A 22,746-nucleotide genomic window follows, 5' to 3' on the forward strand; every position below is an offset into this window, starting at 1 on the left:
GAGGAGAACCTGGTGCAAATATACCACCCTAAGAAGTTCTCAAGTAACTATAGAAGCTTCTGCTATTACCTAAAGCCAAGCAGAGGGAGAAAGGCAAACAAGTGACTTGGCACTCATGCCCCAGTCCAGCTGAGGCGCTCTCTCTCTCTCTCTCTCTCTCTCTCTCTCTCTCTCTCTCTCTCTCGTTCCGGGGCCAGAGTGAGGTAAACTAACTTTGAACAAACACACACAGACTCACAACACTGGGTGTGGGGCTGGAGCACAGGCTGATGCCAAGCCCCGCACGTCAGTTCCCTGTGCCACTCCTGGAAAATAATGAATTGGGTAAGGAACGGTTAATAAGAAAATGTGCCTTGCTAACTATGCACAGTACAACAAAGAGCTGGCAGCTCCTGAAGGAAAAGGGCTTGTGCCGCTGCCGTTCAAACTTGTCAGTCAACTCGTGCCAACAGCCTCAGCGTCTGCCTCCCAGCACACCCTCATTACATGTGTCTGTCTGGCCTGATTCGTGCATCTGCTCAGAGACGCTCCTGACAAGTCGGGAATTTCTCCCTTTCTCCCGGAGCAAAGAGCGGATTTTTTCCCTGCATCTCTTCTGTCACCGGCAGCTTTTCTCCCCTAAAGAGGCACCTTGATTTATGATAGCTTGGGACCTGCTTCGGTGTCTGCCTCTCCTTGACGTCTAGAATGGAAGAAGCTGAGCTGGTGAAGGGAAGACTCCAGGCCATCACAGTAAGTCTTCAGAGTTCTAAGTCTTTAAGGTGGTTGCTGAGAGAACAGCACCGCTGCTAACTTGTCCTTGTCATGGAGTGCTCCTGAGTGGAAAAACAGAGCTGTCAGCCTTCAGGGACTCCGGTCTGCTGCTTTTAACCCTTGGGACCCTCTGTGTCTCTGAGGTTCTAGACCCTCAAAGCAGGGGAAATGTTGGTGGGGTTTTTTTATTTTTTACAGATGGTATCTACATTTTAAACAGCAGTCAAGAATTTTTAAAGGCAGTTTGATAAATTGTCATTCACCTTCTATGATTATTAGAAATGCAATTTTTCCTTCAAGTTCTATTTTAAAGGTTAAAAAATAAGTACCAAACTTGGAAAGTTTGTAAGTCAGTGGATTGGGGGGGGCGGGGAGCTCGATTTGTTTAAAGAGGGAGATCAAAAGAATAAAATCTGAAACTTCTGATTTGTAGTATGGTGGTATGTTCCAGAAAGTCTAACAGAATTAAAGTGAAGGTTGGCATAGTCCACGAGGTGTTAAACAAGAGAAAAGTAAGGAAGTATGTATCAGTGGAGTTCTTGGAGATCAGTTTTCCAGCACAGGCTTAACCCGAATAAGATCTCAATAGAGGAATGCGACGCATGCATGCACGTATGCAATGGTTTGGAAAATATTTCCCTAATGCTGGGAAGAAAAATAGTGCATTTTATGTTTGTTCTAGGAAAGACTCAAAGTGAGAAATGAATTACTTTTCTTAAAGGATGTAGTTATTTTTCTTTTACTTTATAAATGCTGTGTCTGGCAGTAATCTGGAAACCATTTATCATCATTGACTATAATTTTTTTAGCATTTTTAAGGAAAAAATTTTTTTGCAAATTAACACCCCAATGTATCACATTTTCTGCCACTGAAATTCCCTGTCAAAAGGAAGTGAATACTTTTTAAAAACTGATATTAAATTCAATTAGGTAGAAGGTTATTGTTTACTCTTTAAATTCTTGCATCATAATTAACAAAGCTAGTTCTAATTTAGGATTTTTTTTTACTAAATGAATATAATGTCCCATTTCCACCCATAAAGGATTCAGAAAATCAAATTATTTTCTTCACTAGTGGTGAAGGACAGGAGTCTGTTAATGAGGTGGTGAGAAGCCAGAGTCCATTGATGAAGAGGACACTTTTCCATAGACAGTACTTTTTCATGTTTGAATTCCAATTGTTCTCTTTTTCCTTTTATCAAAAAGCTTTGGCCTGGATTTGTTTGGTTTGTTTTATTGTTAGACCCAGCCACAGTTTCAGCTGCCCCCCTTGAAGTGACAGGAACTCCACTGTGCTCTGTCATTCTTGGCATGGCCTTTTACACTACAGCTGTTGACTAAAGGTCCACTGGATTGTGTGAGTTGTGCAGTTCTAAGTTCCACTTTTTCCAGGCTTCTATCTCCTGAATAACCAAATGAAAACATGTACTGAGTGACACACACAAGTAAACCTTCTTCTGCACTTCCACTTTGGGGTATACCTCCTTTAAGCTCTTGTTATCTGTGGTGCATCTTAAACCTCTTACTAAAGTAGTACATGAGTTCAGCAGATGGCTGTGCACAGCTATTTGGGAACACTAGGAGTTTTCACTAGGTCTAAAGGTGAATAGCGATAAAAGATGGGTCAAATGCCTTAAGAGGAGTCAAGTGGGTAGATAGGTTCCTTAATATATAGACATATTTTTATTATTAAAATAATAAACTACTTTTAAATTATTCCATGAGCCTAAACATATCCCATTAGAGTTAAATAAGCCTTCAAAGTAAGATCACAAAGTTTAGCTTAGAAGTAATATTCTTAAGATTGCAGGGGAAAATGAAAAAAAGTTTATAGGAACAAATTTCCATTAGCCTACACCTCACCAGTCTAAATTGAGTCACATTTGTCACCACCTAGAGGGAAACAGAGCAGTGATGTGTCCATGGAAACAACACAATCTCTCTCCTCCCTCCTGGTCACCCTGGGAAATGCCAGTTTCTCCCCCCCCCCCCCCCCCCTCCCGGCGCCCCCGGGAAATCCCAGTTTCCCCCCCCCCCCCGCCCCCGGCCTTACCCAAGAAACTACCACAGCTACTCTCTGTCATAAATGAAAGAGCAGAGCATCCAGGGTGCTGTCAAAACCCTTTCAGTTTTGAAAGGTAGTACATCAGCAGAATCTCTGGTCCAGACTAAAACTCAAAGAAAATCTTTTAACTCTTCTCCTACATTGAAAGAATTGAAACAAAATGAGAAGGCAGTTTCCTAAGACACAGCAACTCACAGACTTCATTCTAGAAGGAAAAAATAAAAACTGTTACACTGCAAGATATACTTGGGTTTTTTTAATTTATTAAATGTGTTCCTCCAACCCTAGTAATGAGACAAAATGAACTTTACTATTATACTTACTCCACAGAGTTTCAAGCGCCTGAAAACTCATTATTTTCACTGCAAATAATTGGAAAAAAATGAATGTATCTACTTATAATTTGAATAAAGCAAATGATAATGCTCCTCTAAAAATATTTTTGACACAAGAAGTAGATTGAAGGTGGCACTTGGGCTCTAAAATTGAAGTGTAAATCACTGTATTGATGCCATTCACTTCTTGTATTATTAATTTAATTTATATTAGTTAGGAGTTTTCTAAGATTTAAAGGCAAAGACCAAATTATGAAAGTACCCAGAAGCAACTACCTAAAGGAGGACACCAGTTTGGGGTTCCAAACTATTTAATTACTTTCATGTTTTGCCTTTATTACTTCATCTTTGTACCAATTCTTCTTTTACCAAATCAATGACCAAAATACTCTCTAGCCAAAGAGTTCCATTTACAACTGTAATTCAAAAACACTTCACACTGATTATTGTGTTTCATACCTTAGAAGTCTTTTGAGGCTATTTTCTAGTTAGTGCACATTTTAACAAATAGATAATTTTTTATGAAGGGAAAGATACTGAGATTTGTAATTTGAAATCAATTTTAATGTTACTAGAAATGATGATGCCATCATCTCCAGCACTTTGAAAGGCGTAAGGAGGGAATGTAAAACAGACAGAGAGTTCACTACAGAGATCCTCTCTGAAAGTCCGCAGTGAGGAACACAGAAAAGAGCCATGTGGGTTCCTGGGGAACAGAAGGATCTCCTTTACATGAGTAACACCCCATTCACTCCACATCCTCCTCACCAGGAAACATCATTGTCTTATCTTCATTCCTACAGGAATGTTGAAAACACAATTCCTAATGTGGAAATACTCAAATAGGAGAAACTTCTGGATCTTAGACGTTTGGACATTATAGACTTGTTAAAGCAGTAGTGTTTCAGGGAAGAGTTCTGATGAATTCTGAGGCTATTATCAATTTGCAGAGAATAGACTCAATTAGGAAATGAAAGGTAACAAGATAGCTGGTATGTTTATTCTCACGTAAAGGCTTAATTTTGATGGTTGAGAACATGCCTATCAACTCATTTACTCATGCCTTCATTCAACTTATGATCATGTATTGAGTCTTACACATTTAAATGAAAAAGAAGTGAAGCCAGGTTTGGTGGTACATGCCTTCAATGCCAGCACTTGGGAGGCAGAGGCAGGTGGATCAAGGCCAGCCAGGTCTACATAGGGAGTTCTAGGTCAGCTCGGGCTACATAATGAGATCTTGCCAAAAAAAAAAGTAAAGAAAAGAAGTGAAGTGAGGAGAATTGCCTTGGGAGTGAGGTGGAAGGGGGCTGTAGTTGTGGGCAGAGTGGTCAGGGTGATACCTGGGCACAGGCATGAAGGAGGTGAACTCTGTCAAAGTTAGACAGCAATAGGAATCAGCCGCAGAGCACCTGCCTGGCCCTCCCTCTATTTGGAAAGGAGCCACTGAAAGTCCTGACGCTGGAATCTGAGCAACAGAGCCAGATTTGCAGACCAAAGCTGCTCATGACGCAAAATAATAAGGCAATCTCACATTTCCCTGGATCCACTCCCTATTTCTTTCCCCTCCCAAAGAATAGTTTCTTGAGTTGTAAATACAGGAATTTAGGAGGCAGGAAGTTCTTGCATAAAATAGGGGAAATATCTCAATTACAAAAACATATTAGCACTATAACCTAATACTAATTCTAGTGATGTCTTTAGCTCACGTTCCCTGTCCCTTGGCGCTCCCTGCTCACCTTGTTCTTTTGTCAATATTTGGGATCATCTAGCAGTCGATAAAGCAGCTAATGACCCCAGAGCAGGACCTCCTTGGAATCTGTGGGGCCCAGCGCACAATCAAAATGCAACGACCCTTGTTCAAAACAGTATTTGAAATTTTAAGCTACTGATACCAAAACATTAGACTCAGAGCTGGGCCCTTCTGAGCATGAAGTTTTGTGTGACATGTTCAAGAAGTCTGCCCCGAGTCCGTGTTCCAGGTCCTCCATTTCTATTTCTCCCTAGTCGTTATGCCAGCACAGATGAAACACTGAAATACAGAGCAATCTAGCCTGGATCTTAACCAAAGACATATTTTATGCCTTTGTTTGAACCACTATATTATTTAGAGTTTCAAGGACTTCTTAAAGTATCAGTGGTTAAAGGAATGTGTAACACACCATTGTTAACCAATGTACCTCATAGTTAAGACATAGCTATAGAAACAGCTCCCAATTTGTCATGAGCATGAAGATGGTGAGTGAAGACACAGTCATCTCCCAAAGAGGCTCTCTGCCAGAATGCTCAAACAATGAAGCCTCTGCACATTTCCCACTGCGCTGTACCAAGATTACATGTTTCTTCCAGAGAAGGAAAGGTTTCTTTAAACAAATGCACTAGGCCATGTTTCTTTGCCAAACATAACAGCCCACCCATACAGGAGACCATGTGATGAGATACAATAATTTTGATAGCTCATTAAGGAAACTGCCCTTTGATAACAGGGTGGTTTTTCCAGTGTGTTCCAGAATGATAAAGCAACTCCGCTAGATTCTCTACTGACAAGGAACTTTGCTGGACCTAACTGGATGGCCTAAGAAAAATACTCATCTTTAGAAAACTATGATTAAAACAAGCTACAATCTAAGTGTTTATAGTCTAAACAAATGCAGCACAAGATTTCCATTTTCCAACCTCTAGTCTCAAGCCATCCTTATGGTCAGAGTTTGAAGTGGGACAGGAAGAATCCTTGGTGGATTCTTCAGTTAACCACATTTTGCAAATTCAGTTCGTTCTCTACCATCCACAGTCTCCTCCCACTTTCCTCAGTCTTTCTGGAGGAGAAGTGGGCAGAGAGAGAATGAGGTGCCACTTCAGAAGCATCTGGTGCTATTTTTGCAGGGTTGGAATGGATTCAAAATCAATTTACAGACCATGTACTATGCCAAACCTTCGTTACCTCTTTTGCAAGGCTCTTCCATTGCACAGTCTCTTCCCTCCTACCACAACTTATTCAAGCCAAGCCATCTTTCAGCTACCTTAGCAATGAGCTCAAAAATAGATGACATAGCAGAGAAGATGGTATGAGTGAGTGAATGAATGGGGAGGTACAATCAAGCTGTGAAGTGGGGGACAAGCTAATGACTGTTTAACCCTCTAATAGAGTTTAGATTTTTTTCACTGAAGACCCAATCAATTTTACTACCACCTCTGAATAGTTTAGGGACTTGCTTGTCTTTGTTGTTTATCCTTGTTTGTATTGTCACCATTCCTTAGAATAAATAGGAAAGGGAAGGCAAAGGAATAAAAGGGTGGTGCACCAACTGTTAGAATGTATTGTAAGGTTGAGAAAGAAAATGAAAGTTGTGGCTTGAAGTTCAGAAAACTGGAGCTTTTGAATTCACTCGGTAAGTAGCAATATCCCAATGCCCTGTTGTCACGGCTGATTTAAGAATTAAGGTACTTGTAAGCTATAAGCAGAAACCACCACAAGGCTTAGAGAAAATGAGATCTGTCTACATTCTGACCTTCTTTACTCTGCTCATTGCTGCACAAACAGCTTTTCCTGGAGTACATCCATGTCCAGTGGATCTAGACCCTCTTCCTCCTGAGCACAGCTCTCTGGGTTAACAGATCTTCTCGGACATCTTGACTCTAGCCATGAGGCTATGCGCTTCATGTTAGGACCATTAAAGTTGTCTGGAACCATTTTAACAATAAAATTTCAACCCACTCTTTCTTTATGTTTGAACCGGATAGTTTTCTATCTATCTTCTTAGGGAGTACCGGTTTAAAAATTATTAATGAAAGTTTATTATTAACATTAAATATTAAGATCTTGATTTCAGGGACCCGGGAGGCAGCTCAGTTAATATGGTGTTTGTTGTGCAAGCATGAGGAGCTGAGCATGATGCCCAGAACCCACATTAAAAATCCCAGTACTTGGGAGGCAAAGGCAGGTGGATCTCTGTGAGTTCAAGGCTAGCCTGGTGTCTACATAGTGAGCCAGCTGGGGCTACTGGAGACCCTGTCTCAAAAGACCACCAAAAGAAAAAAAAAAAAAAAGAAAAATCCAAACCAGACATGGTAGCACAAAACTGTAATCCCAGCATTCCTTGGGAGGCAAAGGCAGGTGGATCTCTGTGAGTTCAAGGCTAGCCTGGTCTATATAACAAGTTCTGTGCCAGCTGGGGCTACAGGGAAACCCTGTCTCAAAAAGACCAAAATAAAAAAAATTTTAAAAATCTAGTTGTAGTAGTGCACTCTTGTAGTCCCATTGCTGGAGAGGTGAAAATAAACAGATCCCTGGAGCTCACTGACCAGAGATCTGTCTCAAAATCAAGCATTAAACGCATGAGCCTGTGAGAAACATTTCGTGTTCACACTGTAGCAATAGGGCCTTGTCAAAGACCACAGGGAAATCAAGAGATAGGCATTCCTATGACACCCTGAGGTATGACTCCCAAGGTTGGTATCTGACCTTCACATGCACACACACACACACACACACACACACACACACACGGTAGTGAATTTCAAATAAACACTCCTTTCTGTTCACATTTCCACAAAATTTCAAAACAGTGTGTTAGACTTTCTCGTGGCTGTAACCAAATACCTGGAGAACAAGTTAAGAGAGGAAACATTTGTTCTGGCTCACAGTTTCGAAAGGTTCAGCCACCGTTGCTTGGCCCAGTGCACTTGGTAGACATCATGTGGTGGAGGTGAGTGGTGAAGGAGACTCTGTACCTCACGACTGACAGGAAGCAGAGAGGAAAGGACTGTGAACCAGGCAAAGTCTTCACAAGTGTATCCTCAGTGACCTACTTCTTCCAGTTAGTCTCCACCTCTTAAAATTCCCACCACCTCCAAATTAGCACCACCAGTAGGAGATCAAGCATTAAACACATGAGCCTGTGAGAAACATTTCATGTTCACACTGGAGCAATAGGGCCTTGTCAAAGACCACAGGGAAATCCCGAGGTGTACATTCTTATGATGTAGATGTCTTGTTTCTGGGTTCCTTCATATGCATAAAAGAAATAAACATAGTTCTTGCCTCACGGAGATTTGGGGAAGACTAAATAAACTGTTGCAGCCTGAAGTGGTTCCTGACACATAAACAGTTCTTAATCAGTGTTACCCATTGTTTTAAGCATCATAATCCTCATTATCTCCAGACCTTGAAATAATTAAACCACAAGGGGAAAAGTGAGTTTCGATTATTTGGAGGTTGTTGCTCCATTTTGTTTTCTTTTGGTGATGCTGTGGATTGAACCCAGGGCCTCACACATACCATGCAAACACTACCAGTGAGCTTCACCCTTAGCCCTAAATCTTTGTTTTTCATAATCAAATTCTCCTTCACGGGCATCCGTATCTAACATTCCTTGTCCGAACACAATTCATCAATGCTGTGAAGGAATAGTCAATAAATTCACCAGTCTTCAAATATTCATGATTCACCTTTATCCTTCTTTCAAAAGTTGGAGCATTTGCCATTTTGAGTCTTCATCCAAGATTCCAAGAGGATCACATCATAACATTTTTCTGTCATGTTTATACATTTTTCTTCTCCCTGAAATGAAGCTCATCAGAGACTAAAGCCTGGCATAGCCAAGGGGCCCTACTTCCTCTTGCGCACCGATTTCTCTTAAGGTGCACTGCTTCCACCCTTTCCAGAACTGAGATTTCTCTTCTAAATCAAAACTATGAAAATGAAACAAGAGTAGAGCAGCCTCCTTTTCTCTGCCTTTTAATGTGTGCTTCAGTGCACATTCCAGCACTAATCTCACTGCCTTTATCATTCTGTTGTCAGCATAACATACACACACACACACACACACACACACACACACACACACTCAGTATTTTTGATGTACTTCCCATAATACAATTCCCATTTATGTGCTTAGTGTCATCCTAGATTTTCACCTTTCCACTATTAAAAATAGCTGCCACCTCTTATCTTTCTTCTTGGCTGTGTGAGGTCACCGGAAGTTTCTAGTTAGGTATTAAACACTTGGCTTTCCTTGTCTGTTTGCTTGTTTGTCGGGATAGCCCTGTTCTCTTCATCTGGGATGGTTCTTCACTGTGCATATTGTCCCCAGAGTCTATCTTTCCTCTTGAAATGTTTACTCATTTTTCAAAAATACTCTTCCAGTGCGAGGACCAAGGCCTTATGCAGGTCAGGTAAGTGCTCTACCCTTGAGCTAAATCTCCACCCACCTCAAGGAATTTTTAAAGAATTTTTTCCAAGAATTCTTCAATTCTACTGTCATTAAAATGCAGTAAACCTTTTACTGGAGTCAGAATTTGGGCCTAAATTCTGACTGTGTGTTTGCCCTTTCCTTCCTCTCAAGGTCATCATTATTTACACATCTTCAACCAGCCCTCGCTCTTGGTAGTATTAAAATTCAAATAATGGGCTCTACTGTAGTTCTTCAGATCCTAAGGATGAAGCCAACAGCAAAGCCAGCCATGAAGTTATAAGACACTCAGCTTCTAGCAGGAGGAGTCTGAAAACACTTGACTAATCAAATCCTCTGGGCGTTGCTCTAACTCACCTCTTCCATTTTCCTCCATTAGTTTAGGAACTCACCACCAATTCCCTCTTTCTGGCCAGAAAGGATCTAGGTCAGTCACTGGATGCTTCTGTTATTCTTTACTTTCATCTAAAATTACCTCAGTGCCTCCATCCGTGCTCTTTTTTTCTTTTGTAAAAATAGATGTAAATAGAGCCCAGGACTGCAAATTCAGAGGCCTGCTTACTGAACACTTGTTGAGTATAAAGCAAGTCACTTTACCACTCAGGGTTTCAAACTCTTACTTTAGAATGAAGTATTTGGACCATGTGAGCACAATCTCTTACAACTTGCACTATCACAACACATTATGACTTCTTGCTTCTTGTAATCTGTTTATCTGAAATAACACATGCCCTTCCTTCCAATGGCTTCTTTCAGTCATGTGGCCAAATTTATCAAGTTTCATTATAAACAATATCTGACTGAAATGAAAATAAACTTCCACATGAAAATATCTGCTCCTGAGCTCTAAGGCATAATCTGTCTTCAGCCTTTCTTCTCTTTTCATAAAAAAAAAAAAAAAAAAAATCCCCCATCATGCTCTCATCCATCCCTTCCAAAGCTCTCCCCTCTCTATCCCCAGCTCAGATTTTTCCCCTCAGCTCCCTCCGTCCACGTTCCAACTCTCCATCACATAACCCTACCACTTCATCCCAAGGGTTCTTCACTGTTTCTAGGAGTGATTCCACACTTCCATGTTACCTAGCACTATATCCAACTTGACTTTTGCCTCCCCCTCATCCATATGCCATCGGGTGCCAAGTCCTGACAATTTTAACTCACCACTGTCTCAAACAGTCACTCATTCTGCTTCTTTGGTCCAAACACTCCTAGCCTTGTACGGTTGAAGTAGTCTAACCAGAATTCCCCTTTAAATTCTCCCCCAAGTTTGCAGTAAGGCTACATTTAACTTCTAAAATAGGATTTTAATTCTGTCATTCTTTTCTCCCTAAATCCTTTCATTACCTGCTAATTCAGTGCATAAATGACTTTCAGGCCCCTTGTTATACCATTCAATGCCATTAGGATTCTATTTATCCTGTCATTCTTGGTACATTTCCTGCTACTCCTTCTATAACAATTTAGATTCCAGGTTTATTCTTCCAAATAATGTCTCAATATGCTAGGCCCAGGCCTTAGCTCACACTGAGCCCTTGACTTGAGTGTCCTTTCTCCCCATTCCCAGTCCCAGCAACTACTCAACTCACCCATCCAGATGCTGTTCCAGAGCCTCTCTTAATCATATCAGCTGGAAGCAACCTTTCCCTGTCTACTCCCAACCTCACAGGACACTGTTGCCCTGAGTTCCGATGGTCACTATATTTCTCAGATGCAGTGATAAATGATTGCATAAATGATTTTCCTTCTTCGTGAGAATGTGAGCTTCTTAGAGAAAGCATCTGCTTCTGAATAATTTCATTTATTTATTTTATTTACTCTAATTAGTGTGTGATGTATGTCTGTGTGTGGTATGTGTGTAAATGCAGGCACATACATGCCATGGTACACATGTGAAGATCAGAGGACAACTTTTGGGGGTCAATTCTCTTTTTCCACCTTGTTAGGCAGGGTCTGTCTTGTCTGACTGTCTCCCATCCCCCTGTAGGAGTGCTGGAATTATCGATGCATGCCAACACATCCAGTTTTTTTGTTTTGTTTTGTTTTCTTTTCTTTTTTTCAGGATAGGGTCTCATTGTATAGCCCTGTCAAGAATTCACTGTGTTGACCAAGCTGGCCTCCAACTCACAGAGTTCTGCCTGCCTCTGCCACTGAATGCTGGATTGAAAGTCATGTGTCACCTACCATGCCCAGCCTAACTGTTGTGTGTTTTTTTAACATGGGTTCTAGAGATCAAACTCAGGCTTGTGCAGCAAAAGCTTTTACCCACTGACTGAATTATCTCATTGGCCCCTGAATAGTTTTAAAACATTGCAGAACTCCTGTCACTGTGACTATAACATCTGTGCCTAAGTACTGAATAAACTAATAAATAACTCCAGATAAATCCTGACTTGACAGAATCAGATATATATAAATATTACTGATTATTAATAACACCTCCACTTTTATGAAGCATGTGATTGTGGTAATATCTTTGTATACTAGATGGTCATAATGATTTTCAATTGCACTGAGTCAATGAGTGACTTTTTAAAATAAAAGGTAGTCTTTACAGAATTGGAATTTGTGGCTCTTAACTGCTAAAATGGGTTAAGTCAGATAGCCAAAAATCCAAGCAGTTGTTCATTGAACAAAAAGTCTAATTGAGCAAGGGGAATTGAACACTGATGAAGTAATAACAGTAAAAGTTATTCAGAATTATCGACAATAGTTAAGTGTTTGGTGTGCCAGGATACAGAACCGTCTACAGAGGTGCTCCAGGGAAGCCATATCTACTTTTTTCATGCTAGTTCAGCAAGGAACTAGCTGAGTCTGATAACTCCTGTGAAGCTAGCAGTAGAACAACATGCAAAACCTGAGGTCGATTTATAGTTTATTCGACCGTATCGAAACCAAATTATTCCCATGTCATTTGGCAGTAATGCTTATATATTACTATCAAACTTAGCAAAGGAATAATAGCCTTGTACTGCTTAATATCTTATGAGGAAAAGTCAGTCTTAACTTAAAATAGGATCATCCTTTAACATAATAAGATTACCTTCCCACCTACCTAGACTGATAGGAGAGAGGCATCATATTACCTCCAATTGACAAAACATTAGTGTTCCCTAGCAACACTTGCATAAGCCTGGTGTTGTCAAAACACTTTAGAGGCCCTGCCTCTACCTTCAGCTTCCACTACTTGATTACTAACCCCAAAATGAAATCAGCACAAACTGGTGCCAATAAGGGTGGGGAAGTATTGCTGGGCTCAGTAGTCACTGTCTACACACATCCCATGTGTTTCTCTGTGAGCTAGCCCTGGAGAAGAGTGGGTAACATCACACCTAAGGAACTAAAGGTGTTCCTTCCTAATGATGGGTCCCATGCCTCACTCCCTGTCCTGAGGCTGCCTCCAAGCCTCCAGGGCTTCAGAATGGGGGTGAGCAAAGAGAGAAGTTGTGACTTGCTCAGTTAGCTTCCCACTCAAGGAAAGCCTATATTTTAGCCAAGAGTATAGTGGCTGATCTCAAATTGTCTGGGTTCAAATCCTGTCTCTATCAGTTACTAGAATTTGAACCGTTAACTCCCTCCCCAAACTTCTAATTCCTCTTTTGTAAAATGGAATTCTTATAATCTCTTTGTTAGTATAACTATTAAATGAAACAATGCCTGTGAAGTAATTACTAAAATAATTAGCACAAACAAAATACTACTAACATTTGCTTTATAATAATGGAGAATCAACTCACAGAGGTTTTCGGAGCTTTCATGACCAAAGACTAGACTTCATCCAAAACAAAGAGGTGATTCTAAAGACTCGAGCTTGCTTGTTGCCTAGCTATTTTTTTCCCAAAAGAATTATTTTTAAAATTTTTTTTAAATAATTCTGATGAAGTCATGTATTCTTCCCACACACAGGAGAAGCCCAGCATAAAAGTTGGAGAACAACGTGTTGTTTTTCTTCAACAAATATACCTGGGCTTACACATCAAAAAAAGGCGTTTTTAATCTTCGGAGGAAGCTGTGTGCTTGCTTCAATAATGCTGCCAAATATTTTTGGAAGTCTTCCCTCTAAATTACCTTCTAAGTCGACCCCAAATTCTTTTAGGCGCCTTTGTTGGCAACAATATTTTGTGCATTGAGAATTTTCAATTTTTTTTTTTTTTTTTTTTTTGGAGACAGGGTCTCCCTGTAGCCCCAGCTGTCCTGAACTCACTATGCAGACCAGGCTGGCCTGCCTCCCAAATGCTGGGATTAAAGGTATGCACCACCACGCCCAGTGAATTTTCAATTTTGAAAGCAAGTTTAAAAGTAATTCTTATAGGTAAGATGGAAGATAACGTCACCTCTGATTTTTATTTTTAATGAGAAAATGGGACTTTCTTTTGCTTGGCTAGTCAAATGTCTCAATTCCAGGCAGGGAATCTCTAAAGCATTTGGGGCCATTGGAGCACTGTCTGAATTACCGTGTGGTTTTCCATGGGTATTATGTTATGTGCTTATTTACTGAGTTTTACTAAACAGATGCTAGAACTCTAGGAACTTTCCCATGTACCAGCTCATATCCTATGAGGTACATATTCTTAATTTCCCATTTTACAGATGAGGTAATTGGGGTACAGAAGGTTTTTGTCTAATGACACAGAGCAGAAAAATGAGAGTCAGAAACCAAACCCAGACTGTCTATTCAACACATGCTGTTTTCTAAAGTATAACCCGTGAACACTGTTGATTCTGTGTTGCTGTTATGTGTAGGTTTTGGGATTGGTGAGTGGATTGGTTGGTTGGTTGGTTGGTTAGTTCATTTGTCTGTTCATTTTGAGGTGATATATTTAAACTTGGTAAAAATACAACACATCATGAATTATTTTTTGTTTCAGCTAATGTAAAGAGACATTATCTAAACTCCATTTTCCATGTCTGCCAGTCACACAAGTAGGAAGCAGACCACTTTCTAGCTTCCCTCTCTCTAATGACCCAGTCCCTGTGCAGTCCTGTTTTCCATATGTGTGACCCTTCACCCAGAAACTTCTGCCTGTGCCAAGAACAGTCTCCCTTCTCACAGAGGCTCCTCCTGCCCATTTCAAAATGCCCTCCTTAAATTCACTTCTTTCCATGATCACACAGATCTATTTCACTAGACTACTAGGGAAGAAGGGGAAGGGGAAAGAAAGACATCAAAATATTTTTAAGTTCTCCTTAAATATAAAACACCTTTCCGTGTTTTCCCTTAGGTCAAATCTTTTGACCAACTCCCTTTTCTCTCCTTTGCTTTGAAACATGAGTTTTCAGAAATCCAAAGGCAAATCATTACCTATCCATCCCAACAATAACAATCCCCAGATAACATAGTTAGGCAAATTTTAAATTTTGAGGGCTTGAGCTGGAGAAAGTTTCAGCAGTTAAGAGCACTAACTGCTCTTTCAGAGGATGCAGGTTCAGTTCCCAGCACCCACATGGCAGCTAACAACCACATGTAACTTCAGTTCCATGGGATCTGATGCCCTCTTCTGGCCTCTGTGGGTATTGCATCCAAATGGTGCACTTATATGCAGACAAAACACTCAAACACCTAAAGTAAAAATAAATAACTGAAAATAAATGAACAAAATTTATTTATGCTCAAATGTGTTTTTTAATTTCAGGATAAAAGAAAAATACAGGAAGAAATCTCACAGAAGCGTCTGAAAATAGAGGAAGAAAAATTAAAACACCAGCATTTGAAGGTAACTTATGACTATTTTTATTTTGATGGTTTTGCACTGAAATATCCTAATGGCACTCACATTTCAACAATAAGGATGCTTTAAGAAAGAGCAACTTCCCATCACAGCTCAACTAACATTTTGATCACAGGAGGACAGGCCAACAAGCTACTAATTTTTGCCAGTGAGATTAATACCATCTGGCAAACCTGTGGAAAGTTGGAAACACACCTTTATTACTTCTACTCTGCTTCCTAATCTTCTTCCATAACCTCGAGAATTCAGCCTTGAGAACTTGGCCCTAGAGCAGCCTTCCCTAACATCCCTAGGGAGTGGATCCAGCTAGGAAGTTCTTTTTGAAATCAATGAAAGGCCAGCCCTTCCCCAGGGGCTTCAGGGCAGACAGTGTCTCGCCTGGTCAAGGATGTTTGTGTTCAAAAGCTCGTCCAATGAATCCAATGTTGTTTGCGTATGGTTTGGGTTTCTGTTTTATTTTGTTTTGACAGAACATGAGATCATAACCATAAATAAATCTCCATTTTTAAAATCAGACTTTACATCTTCCATGGGGTGTGGTCATTTTGTAATTAAAGCACATTGGGTTTCAACATTTTATTATGTAGCTTAGTCACAGGATACAAGCCGAAGACAAACAGGAGCTCCTTGTGAACAGGCCCAGGCAGGAAGCTGTTCTTATCTGACAAGGGTGCTAGCAATAGATTGAACAAATTCCCTCAATGAAACAATGCTACACAGTCATGGGATCCCCACACTCAGGTCAAACCACCAAATTCACTTAATCCATTTTTTTTAATGGAAAAAGTGTCCAACTCTGAAGAGCAACATCATGTCAGATACTGGTGAACCTCCATTCTGTCCATTCTGCTGACTTTGCTCCTATCAAAGTTGATCTCGTTTGATGGATAGCTGAAAATCATAGTTTTCTGTGCTATCATTCCAAAATGTCACATTGAATTTACATGAACAGTTGACACGCTCAGGAAAAGCAGTATGGACTCCCAGAAAAATCAATAAAATAAAAACAGAGCTTAGCAAGTTTCTCAGCAATTCAAATGAAATCAGGCAACTCTCAAGCAAAATTTGAGTTAGACCACTTCTAACTCCCAACCCAGGATTTATTCTCTCCCTCCCTCCCTCCCTCCTTCTTCCTCTCTCTCTCTCTCTCTCTCTCTCTCTCTCTCTCTCTCTCTCTCTCTCTCTCTGTCTCTCTCTCACACACACACATACACACACAATACACAACTTGGTTCTTGTAGTGAACAACTTCTAACTTCTAAGTAAGCCCATCCCCATCACCCTCTGGAATTCAAACACGCTGTCCTTTCAGAAAGGAAATGTCATCTAACAGCGGAGCTCGCAGGACAAGAAAGCTGACATGGCCCCAGCAGCTCACTTTAGGAAGGCAGTTTCACGTAGAAAGCCTGATTCACTAAAAGATCCGTTTCCGAGGTGGCCCTTCATTGCAAGAACTGCCAAAAACAGTCCAGAAAGCAATGACGGTCTTCCTACCGATGTGCATTCTGGAACCCCGAGACTTCCTCTAATGCCATCCAACCAAAACGTTTAGCATGCTTTGGGCTGCTGTGCACTGTTGTGCAAATTGTGTACTGCACAAAGTACAAGTGTGGGTGAGGCGTCTTGCCCACGCTCCCGCCAGCCGTGCACTCTGCCCCAGGACCTGCTTGTTTCTGAAGCAGTGGGGGTTTCTTTTTTCCTGTACAAAGTGCTTTCCATTTTCCTCTGCCCACTCAAAGCGGGGGACATTCGAGGTGGAGATAAATAACATCTCCTAATTTGAGAAACGAAAGATGAAATTTTAAGACAAGCTACATAATGTTTATTTAGATAATAATCATTAATTCTGTCATCTGAGATGGTCAAAGAAGGTTCTTCTAAAGATTTGGGTTTAAAGCAGAGCCTTAACTGATAATGTAGAATTTACAAGAGTAAATATAGGGCCTTTCAATGAAACAGATTAAACACCTATTTATGTGCATGGTACTAAGTTCAACACTAAGAATATAAATAACGCTTGGCCTGTGCCCTTCAAGTAACCACCATGCATGAACTCATGACGGCATCTGTCCTGTTGTGAGCACCTTATAGGAGCACTGACTTCAAGAGAACAGAGGGAGGGTTCCTGTTTCAATAGAGAACAGTCCTCCAAGTTTGCAGAAACCATTGCCTGTTCTAAACAGCAGCCAGGCACAGTTCCAAACCAGGCTTCAAAATGTGTAAAAGAACTTTTTAAATCAATTTTATGATGTAAGTTCCATGGTGTCTTCAGTCTCCAGCCTATCTCTTACTCCCTTTCTCAATCATTTGTCATCTCTGGTCACTCTCTTCAGTGCTTCCCTAATGGCAAGCCACTCACTGCATGTCAACATCACACATTAAACAGGATAAGCACAAACACTCACAAGCCCTTTCTCCTGAGCCAGGACACACAACACCCCCAACACACACACAACATACACCACACACAACACATATACAACACACGTACATGCCATAGACACAACATATACCACACAGAGATATACCACACACAAAACATGCATAACACACACCACACATATACCACACACACAACATACACATGGACATAGACACACATCAGACATCACCTACACACCACATATTCACACACTCCATACTTTATTCAAACACACCATACATGCTACATATTCACACACACACACACACACTACACACCACACACACACACACTACACACCACACACACACACACACACTTTAGAATGGTTAGAGTAATCCCCAGTACCTCCTGAACCTAGTACTCAGCTCCACGATGCATGTGTGGTGTATGTGTGTTATACATGTTGTATATGTGTAGTATTCTAGCGTAATGAGTGAGCTCCAGGTTCAGTGAGAGATCCTGCCTCAAAAAATAAAGTAGAGGAGATGACTTAGTGGGTAAAGGTGATTGCTGCTGAGCCTGAGAACCTGAGTTCAATCCTGGAACCCATATGGTGGAAGGAAAGAATGCAAAGGTTGTCCTCTGACCTTTACTTGTGTGCTATGACAGGCACACACCCCACCACACACACAAAATAAATAACTAAAATATAATTACAAAATAAGGAGGAGAATAATAGAGGGAGACACTAACATTGACCTCTGGTCTACACAGATACCAGTACATAGATGCATGTGTACCTGAGTGCACAAGTGAACACACATGAAAACATACGCACTCTCATAGATCATACACACACACACACACACACACACAAATGAGATTTAGATACCAAGAAATTGACTTCAGAAAAAAAAAACTAGAAGATTCCAAAGAAAGAAAATACCAAATTTACTAAAGTAGAGCATTGACAGAAAATAATTCCTTTTGAAAATGCCTACTATTGCTGTTTATAAGATTTGAAAGCAACAGCTTTTTTTAATTGCTGGCAGATACAAGAAAATGTCTGTCTTCTTTGCTGTACATTAGCTATCCTCAAATTCTATCAATAAAAATAAATTAAAATCCAGGTAAATTCTTGGAATGCATATGTATTCTGATTTTCCTGGTGTCTTGAACCTCAGAGTCAAATATTAACATTATTTACGGGGTCTATGGGAAGACATTTTTGTAAACAACTAAACATCTATAATGAAGTACTAAATGAACACTGGGGAAAGACTCTGGCCATTCTGGGGAATGTTGCTCACACAGAATTGCTCCACCTTCTGAAAAGATCAACACAACCTTGATGGACTGGGGTGAGGACCTTACTTCATCTCATGGTTTTTCAAACCATGTTCTGTACATGTGTAAGCTTCAGCCCTCTCCCTGTTTCAGATAGAACAGTCCAGCTTTCTATGTGCTCTACAAATTATTATCCAATATAATATTCATTTGTAATTCCTGTAAACTATTGCCTTAGTTAAAAATAACCATCCTAGCCAGGCGTGGTAGCGCACATCTTTAATCCCAGCTCTCAGGAGGCAGAGGCAGAGGCAAGCGGCTCTCTGTGAGTTCAAGGCCAGCCTGGTCTACATAGTGAGGTCCAGGTCAGCTGGGGCTACAGGGACCTGTGTCAAAAACACCAAAAACAATAAAAGTAAAAATAAATAAATAAAAATAAACCATCCTTGGATAATTATCTAGCACAATCAAGTTTAATATTTGCTTTTTAAAATTCATAAATATTTCTATTCCCATCCTTTAAGTATATATATATATATATATAACTCCAAATACATACCCTCATTTTGATCATACAATAGAAGGAAGTTCTGGAAAATAAAGTTTCTATTCTCTCTTCATTGTTGTAGGCATAGTGAATCCCCAATGAATAATTAACAATGAATAAATGAGCAAATAATTTATATGAGGAGGTTAGACACATATGCTAGCCCTTTTCAGAAAGAAAGGGAAGAACTCAAATCCCCTAGAAATGGTGCAGCTGTGTATCATCCAGGTTCTATCTGAGACACATACAAGAGCTGATGCAACACTGCTCCAGAAATGCAGGTCTCTTTCACTGTCCTAAGTCTTCCTAGGTTCAGTCCCAAGAATTTAATTCTTTCATACACATTCATAAGAAACTTTTTCATATTATGAAACATAAGTCATTAAAGTTTTACCAAAAAATCAACCCTCACACATCATATTATTGGAACAGATAGGGGGCTGGATTTAAAGATGTTTAGAAGCAGGAAAATTCTGAGATGAATGAAGTGATGCTAGGTAGGAAAACAATATACATGTATCTGCCGTATGGCCTAAGACTCACACTGGATTGGTCTAAAATACAACAGCAGCCTTCTTTTTTGCACACCACTCCAATTATACTCATGAAAGCCTTTAGGTTATATGCAGATACTGGGGTGAATATCAAAGTGGCATCAAGGGGCCTTTAACTTTGTTAAGGACACAAGATGCTTACCCATCAATCAAAGAAATAGCAGTAAGGACATCAGATCACTTTAAGGTTGCTCTAAGAAAGCTCTGCAGAGTCCCTTAAAGGTGAGGATGGTCTATGGGCAGTGGAGGACAGGGGCCTTCACATGGATGAAGGGGCCTGAACTAGATCTTAAAAGATAAATACAATTCAGAAAATATAGAAATGGGCTTTTGAAGCAGGTTCAGAAAGTTGCAAAGAAGAAAAATGCTAGATTTATTCAAGTAAGGCAGTGGGCAAAAGTAATTCCTCTTGAATGTGCCTACCACTGCTGTTCATAAGATTCTAAAACTAGAAGAGGTTTGGGGAATTGTTGACTGATATAAGAACATATCTTTATATTTCCTGACGTCAGAAAAAAGCCTTAAGGGAGAAATGGCTCCTGGATGGAATCAGCAGTGGAAAAGAACAGGAAGAGATGAAGAGGCAAAATCAACAAGACCAGCACCAGATCCAGGTTCTAGAACAAAGTATCCTCAGGTATGACCCTTGCTTAGACACCCCACATCTACCGTGATTTCTGCTTTGTCCCATGTTGTACTTAGAAGAACCAGTCTCACTTTCCAGGGGCACAGAGTCACATCTTCCATTTGAATTTCTACGAAAGACTGGGACTCAAGCAGGAAGTAAACAAAAACTTCAGGGTGCGGGACTGGGGATGTAGCCGGGTTGCTGGAATGCTTTGTTAGCATGCATGAAGCCCTGGGTTGGATCCCCAGCTCTGAATAAGCAAGGCATAGTGGTGCATGCCTAAAATCCCAGCATTTGGGAGATGAAGGCAGAAGAATTAGAAATTCAAGGTCAGTTGCATAGCAAGTTCAAGACCATCCTGGGCTGCATGAGAACCTGTCTCAAAGAAAAAATGAAAAGCAACTTTACTGTAAATGTCACCATAGCAATATTAGATTTATTTCTGAAATGTGTGCCATTGAGTTTCTCACACTTCTCTGACCATATTTCCTTCAGTATCTATTCCTTTGGGGTCACTGAGAAAACTTTAAAATATTTGCACTGAACCTACCTGGGTCATTCCTTCCCAGTCTACTCTGGTGATTGTTTGTTTCCTTCCCACCATGCACAATCAATACAGTTAGGCAACTTCCAGAATAGCAAGTAAACTTTTCAAATTCCCTTACCCAAAAATAAGCTTATGATCATGAAAAGGAATGCAAAGTTTAAATATAAGATTGGATCATTAGCAATACCACAAAAAAAAGATAACATGGGAGAAATATGTGAAAGTCGAAAGTCATTTTCTAACCTACGCATGGAAGAAAGCTGGCATTTCCTTTTTCTTATGTTTTGTGTGTGGTGCATGCATATGTGCATATGTGTGCACATGGATGTGTTCACGGGTGTGGAGGCCAGAGGCTGATGTTGGGCTGTTTTCCTGAGTTACTCCCCCCCACCTTGTGTTTGAGGGATGGGTGCTGGGAATCTGAACTCGGGTCCTTGTGCAGCAAGGACTTCATCCACTAAGTCTTCTCCCCAGCATCCGAAAGACAGAATGTCTTACAGTTTAATCATGATGATAAAATCTACTGATCTTTGAAATATAGGTAACTTTTCAAGGCCACACTCACTCTAATTTGTAGTCTTTAGTGGAGACTGTGGGAAAGATTTGGGGGATCTAAGTCTTCAGCTGCAGTGCTGAGATAGCATTTTCTCCACACTCACCACAGCAAACAAACACATCTCATTAACCTAAAACAGACAATGGGGGGGTCCTTTTTTCAAATGATTTCCATTATGCTTGCTTATTTACATGCACAGATATCTTTAATTCATAGGTGAGATCATTTTCTGCACCTCCTTATTTAGATGTTTTTGAATTAACAACTCTTAAGTAATGGAATTGAGATTTTTACTTTTATAAACTGCACAGCTGTTTGCTCAGTGAAAGGAAGTGCCTCCAAACACTAGATAAGAAACATTTTCTTTAAAAACAAGAAACAGCAATGATCAACAGCCTCTCCAGTTGGACAACTCCATCTTTTGCAAGGCCTCCCTTAGCGGCAGCTCCTTTTGAACAGTCTGGCAGAAGCAGATGATTTCTTCCCCCTTTCCCTAACGTGGAACCCTTATCTCCAACGACTCGCAGGCTAATCCTTATAAACCCTTCCTGCCACGATGACACCTCCTTGATTCCCCTCAGAACATCCTTTTAGAGCCTTTCCACACACTGAACACGTCCAACTCTCTCCACACCTGAAGATAATTGAAGTGGTTACTTTCGCTGAGGCTCCAGAGACAGGTCTGGGCAGCAATTCTGCATAATCCCAGAGTATTTACTAGGGTTCTCTGATTGCCTTTCGACCTTGCCTGAATGCTCTGAGGAGCACATAAGCTTCTAGTCATACTGATAGTGGCCTGTCTAGACAGAGCTCCTGTCTGACCAAAAATTTAAGAGAGGAGATGTCTAATGAGGTATAGTATGTGCCAAGCCCTTTTTATAGGTTGTCCCCATCTGATCTTCAGAATTTTCAGAGGATGATATCTCACTTTTTGCAGAGAGATCTGAGGAAGACACACACCACGGGGAGACAGAACAGGGACTCCCTCACCTGACTCTTGCTGCCTGTAGAGGTAGATGTCACACATCTACCTCTGAGCACTGAAAAGGTCTTATCTCTCATAGAAAGGTATTATTTCTCCTAGAAAGTCTCTGAGCCATATTCTGTCCCTTTGTTCTTCCTCCAAAAGCCTCCCTCTATTCTCTTTATCAAATTGCCAATTATATGCCCAATTTCTGGTCTCTCACTGTAA

At 40.5% G+C, this 22,746-nt stretch overlaps 1 protein-coding gene across 2 annotated transcripts in view; it reads left to right on the forward strand.

Moving 5' to 3' along the window:
- Nucleotides 1-220: 220 nt before the first annotated feature.
- The window catches only part of Palmd (palmdelphin), a 62,173-nt gene continuing 39,647 nt past the window's right edge, over nucleotides 221-22,746 (forward strand). The window contains exons 1-3 of one of the 2 annotated variants that reach the window (XM_008833691.3): nucleotides 221-732; nucleotides 14,975-15,055; nucleotides 20,336-20,460. In XM_008833691.3, coding sequence (XP_008831913.2) covers nucleotides 688-732; nucleotides 14,975-15,055; nucleotides 20,336-20,460 — 251 coding nt within the window. In that variant the 5' untranslated portion in view covers nucleotides 221-687. The remainder of the gene's footprint in view (nucleotides 733-14,974; nucleotides 15,056-20,335; nucleotides 20,461-22,746) is intronic. The other variant, XM_008833690.3, reaches the window with a different exon arrangement.

Source organism: Nannospalax galili, unplaced genomic scaffold (assembly GCF_000622305.1).
Source record: "Nannospalax galili isolate Female #2095 unplaced genomic scaffold, S.galili_v1.0 scaffold255, whole genome shotgun sequence".
Lineage (NCBI taxonomy): Eukaryota > Metazoa > Chordata > Mammalia > Rodentia > Spalacidae > Nannospalax > Nannospalax galili.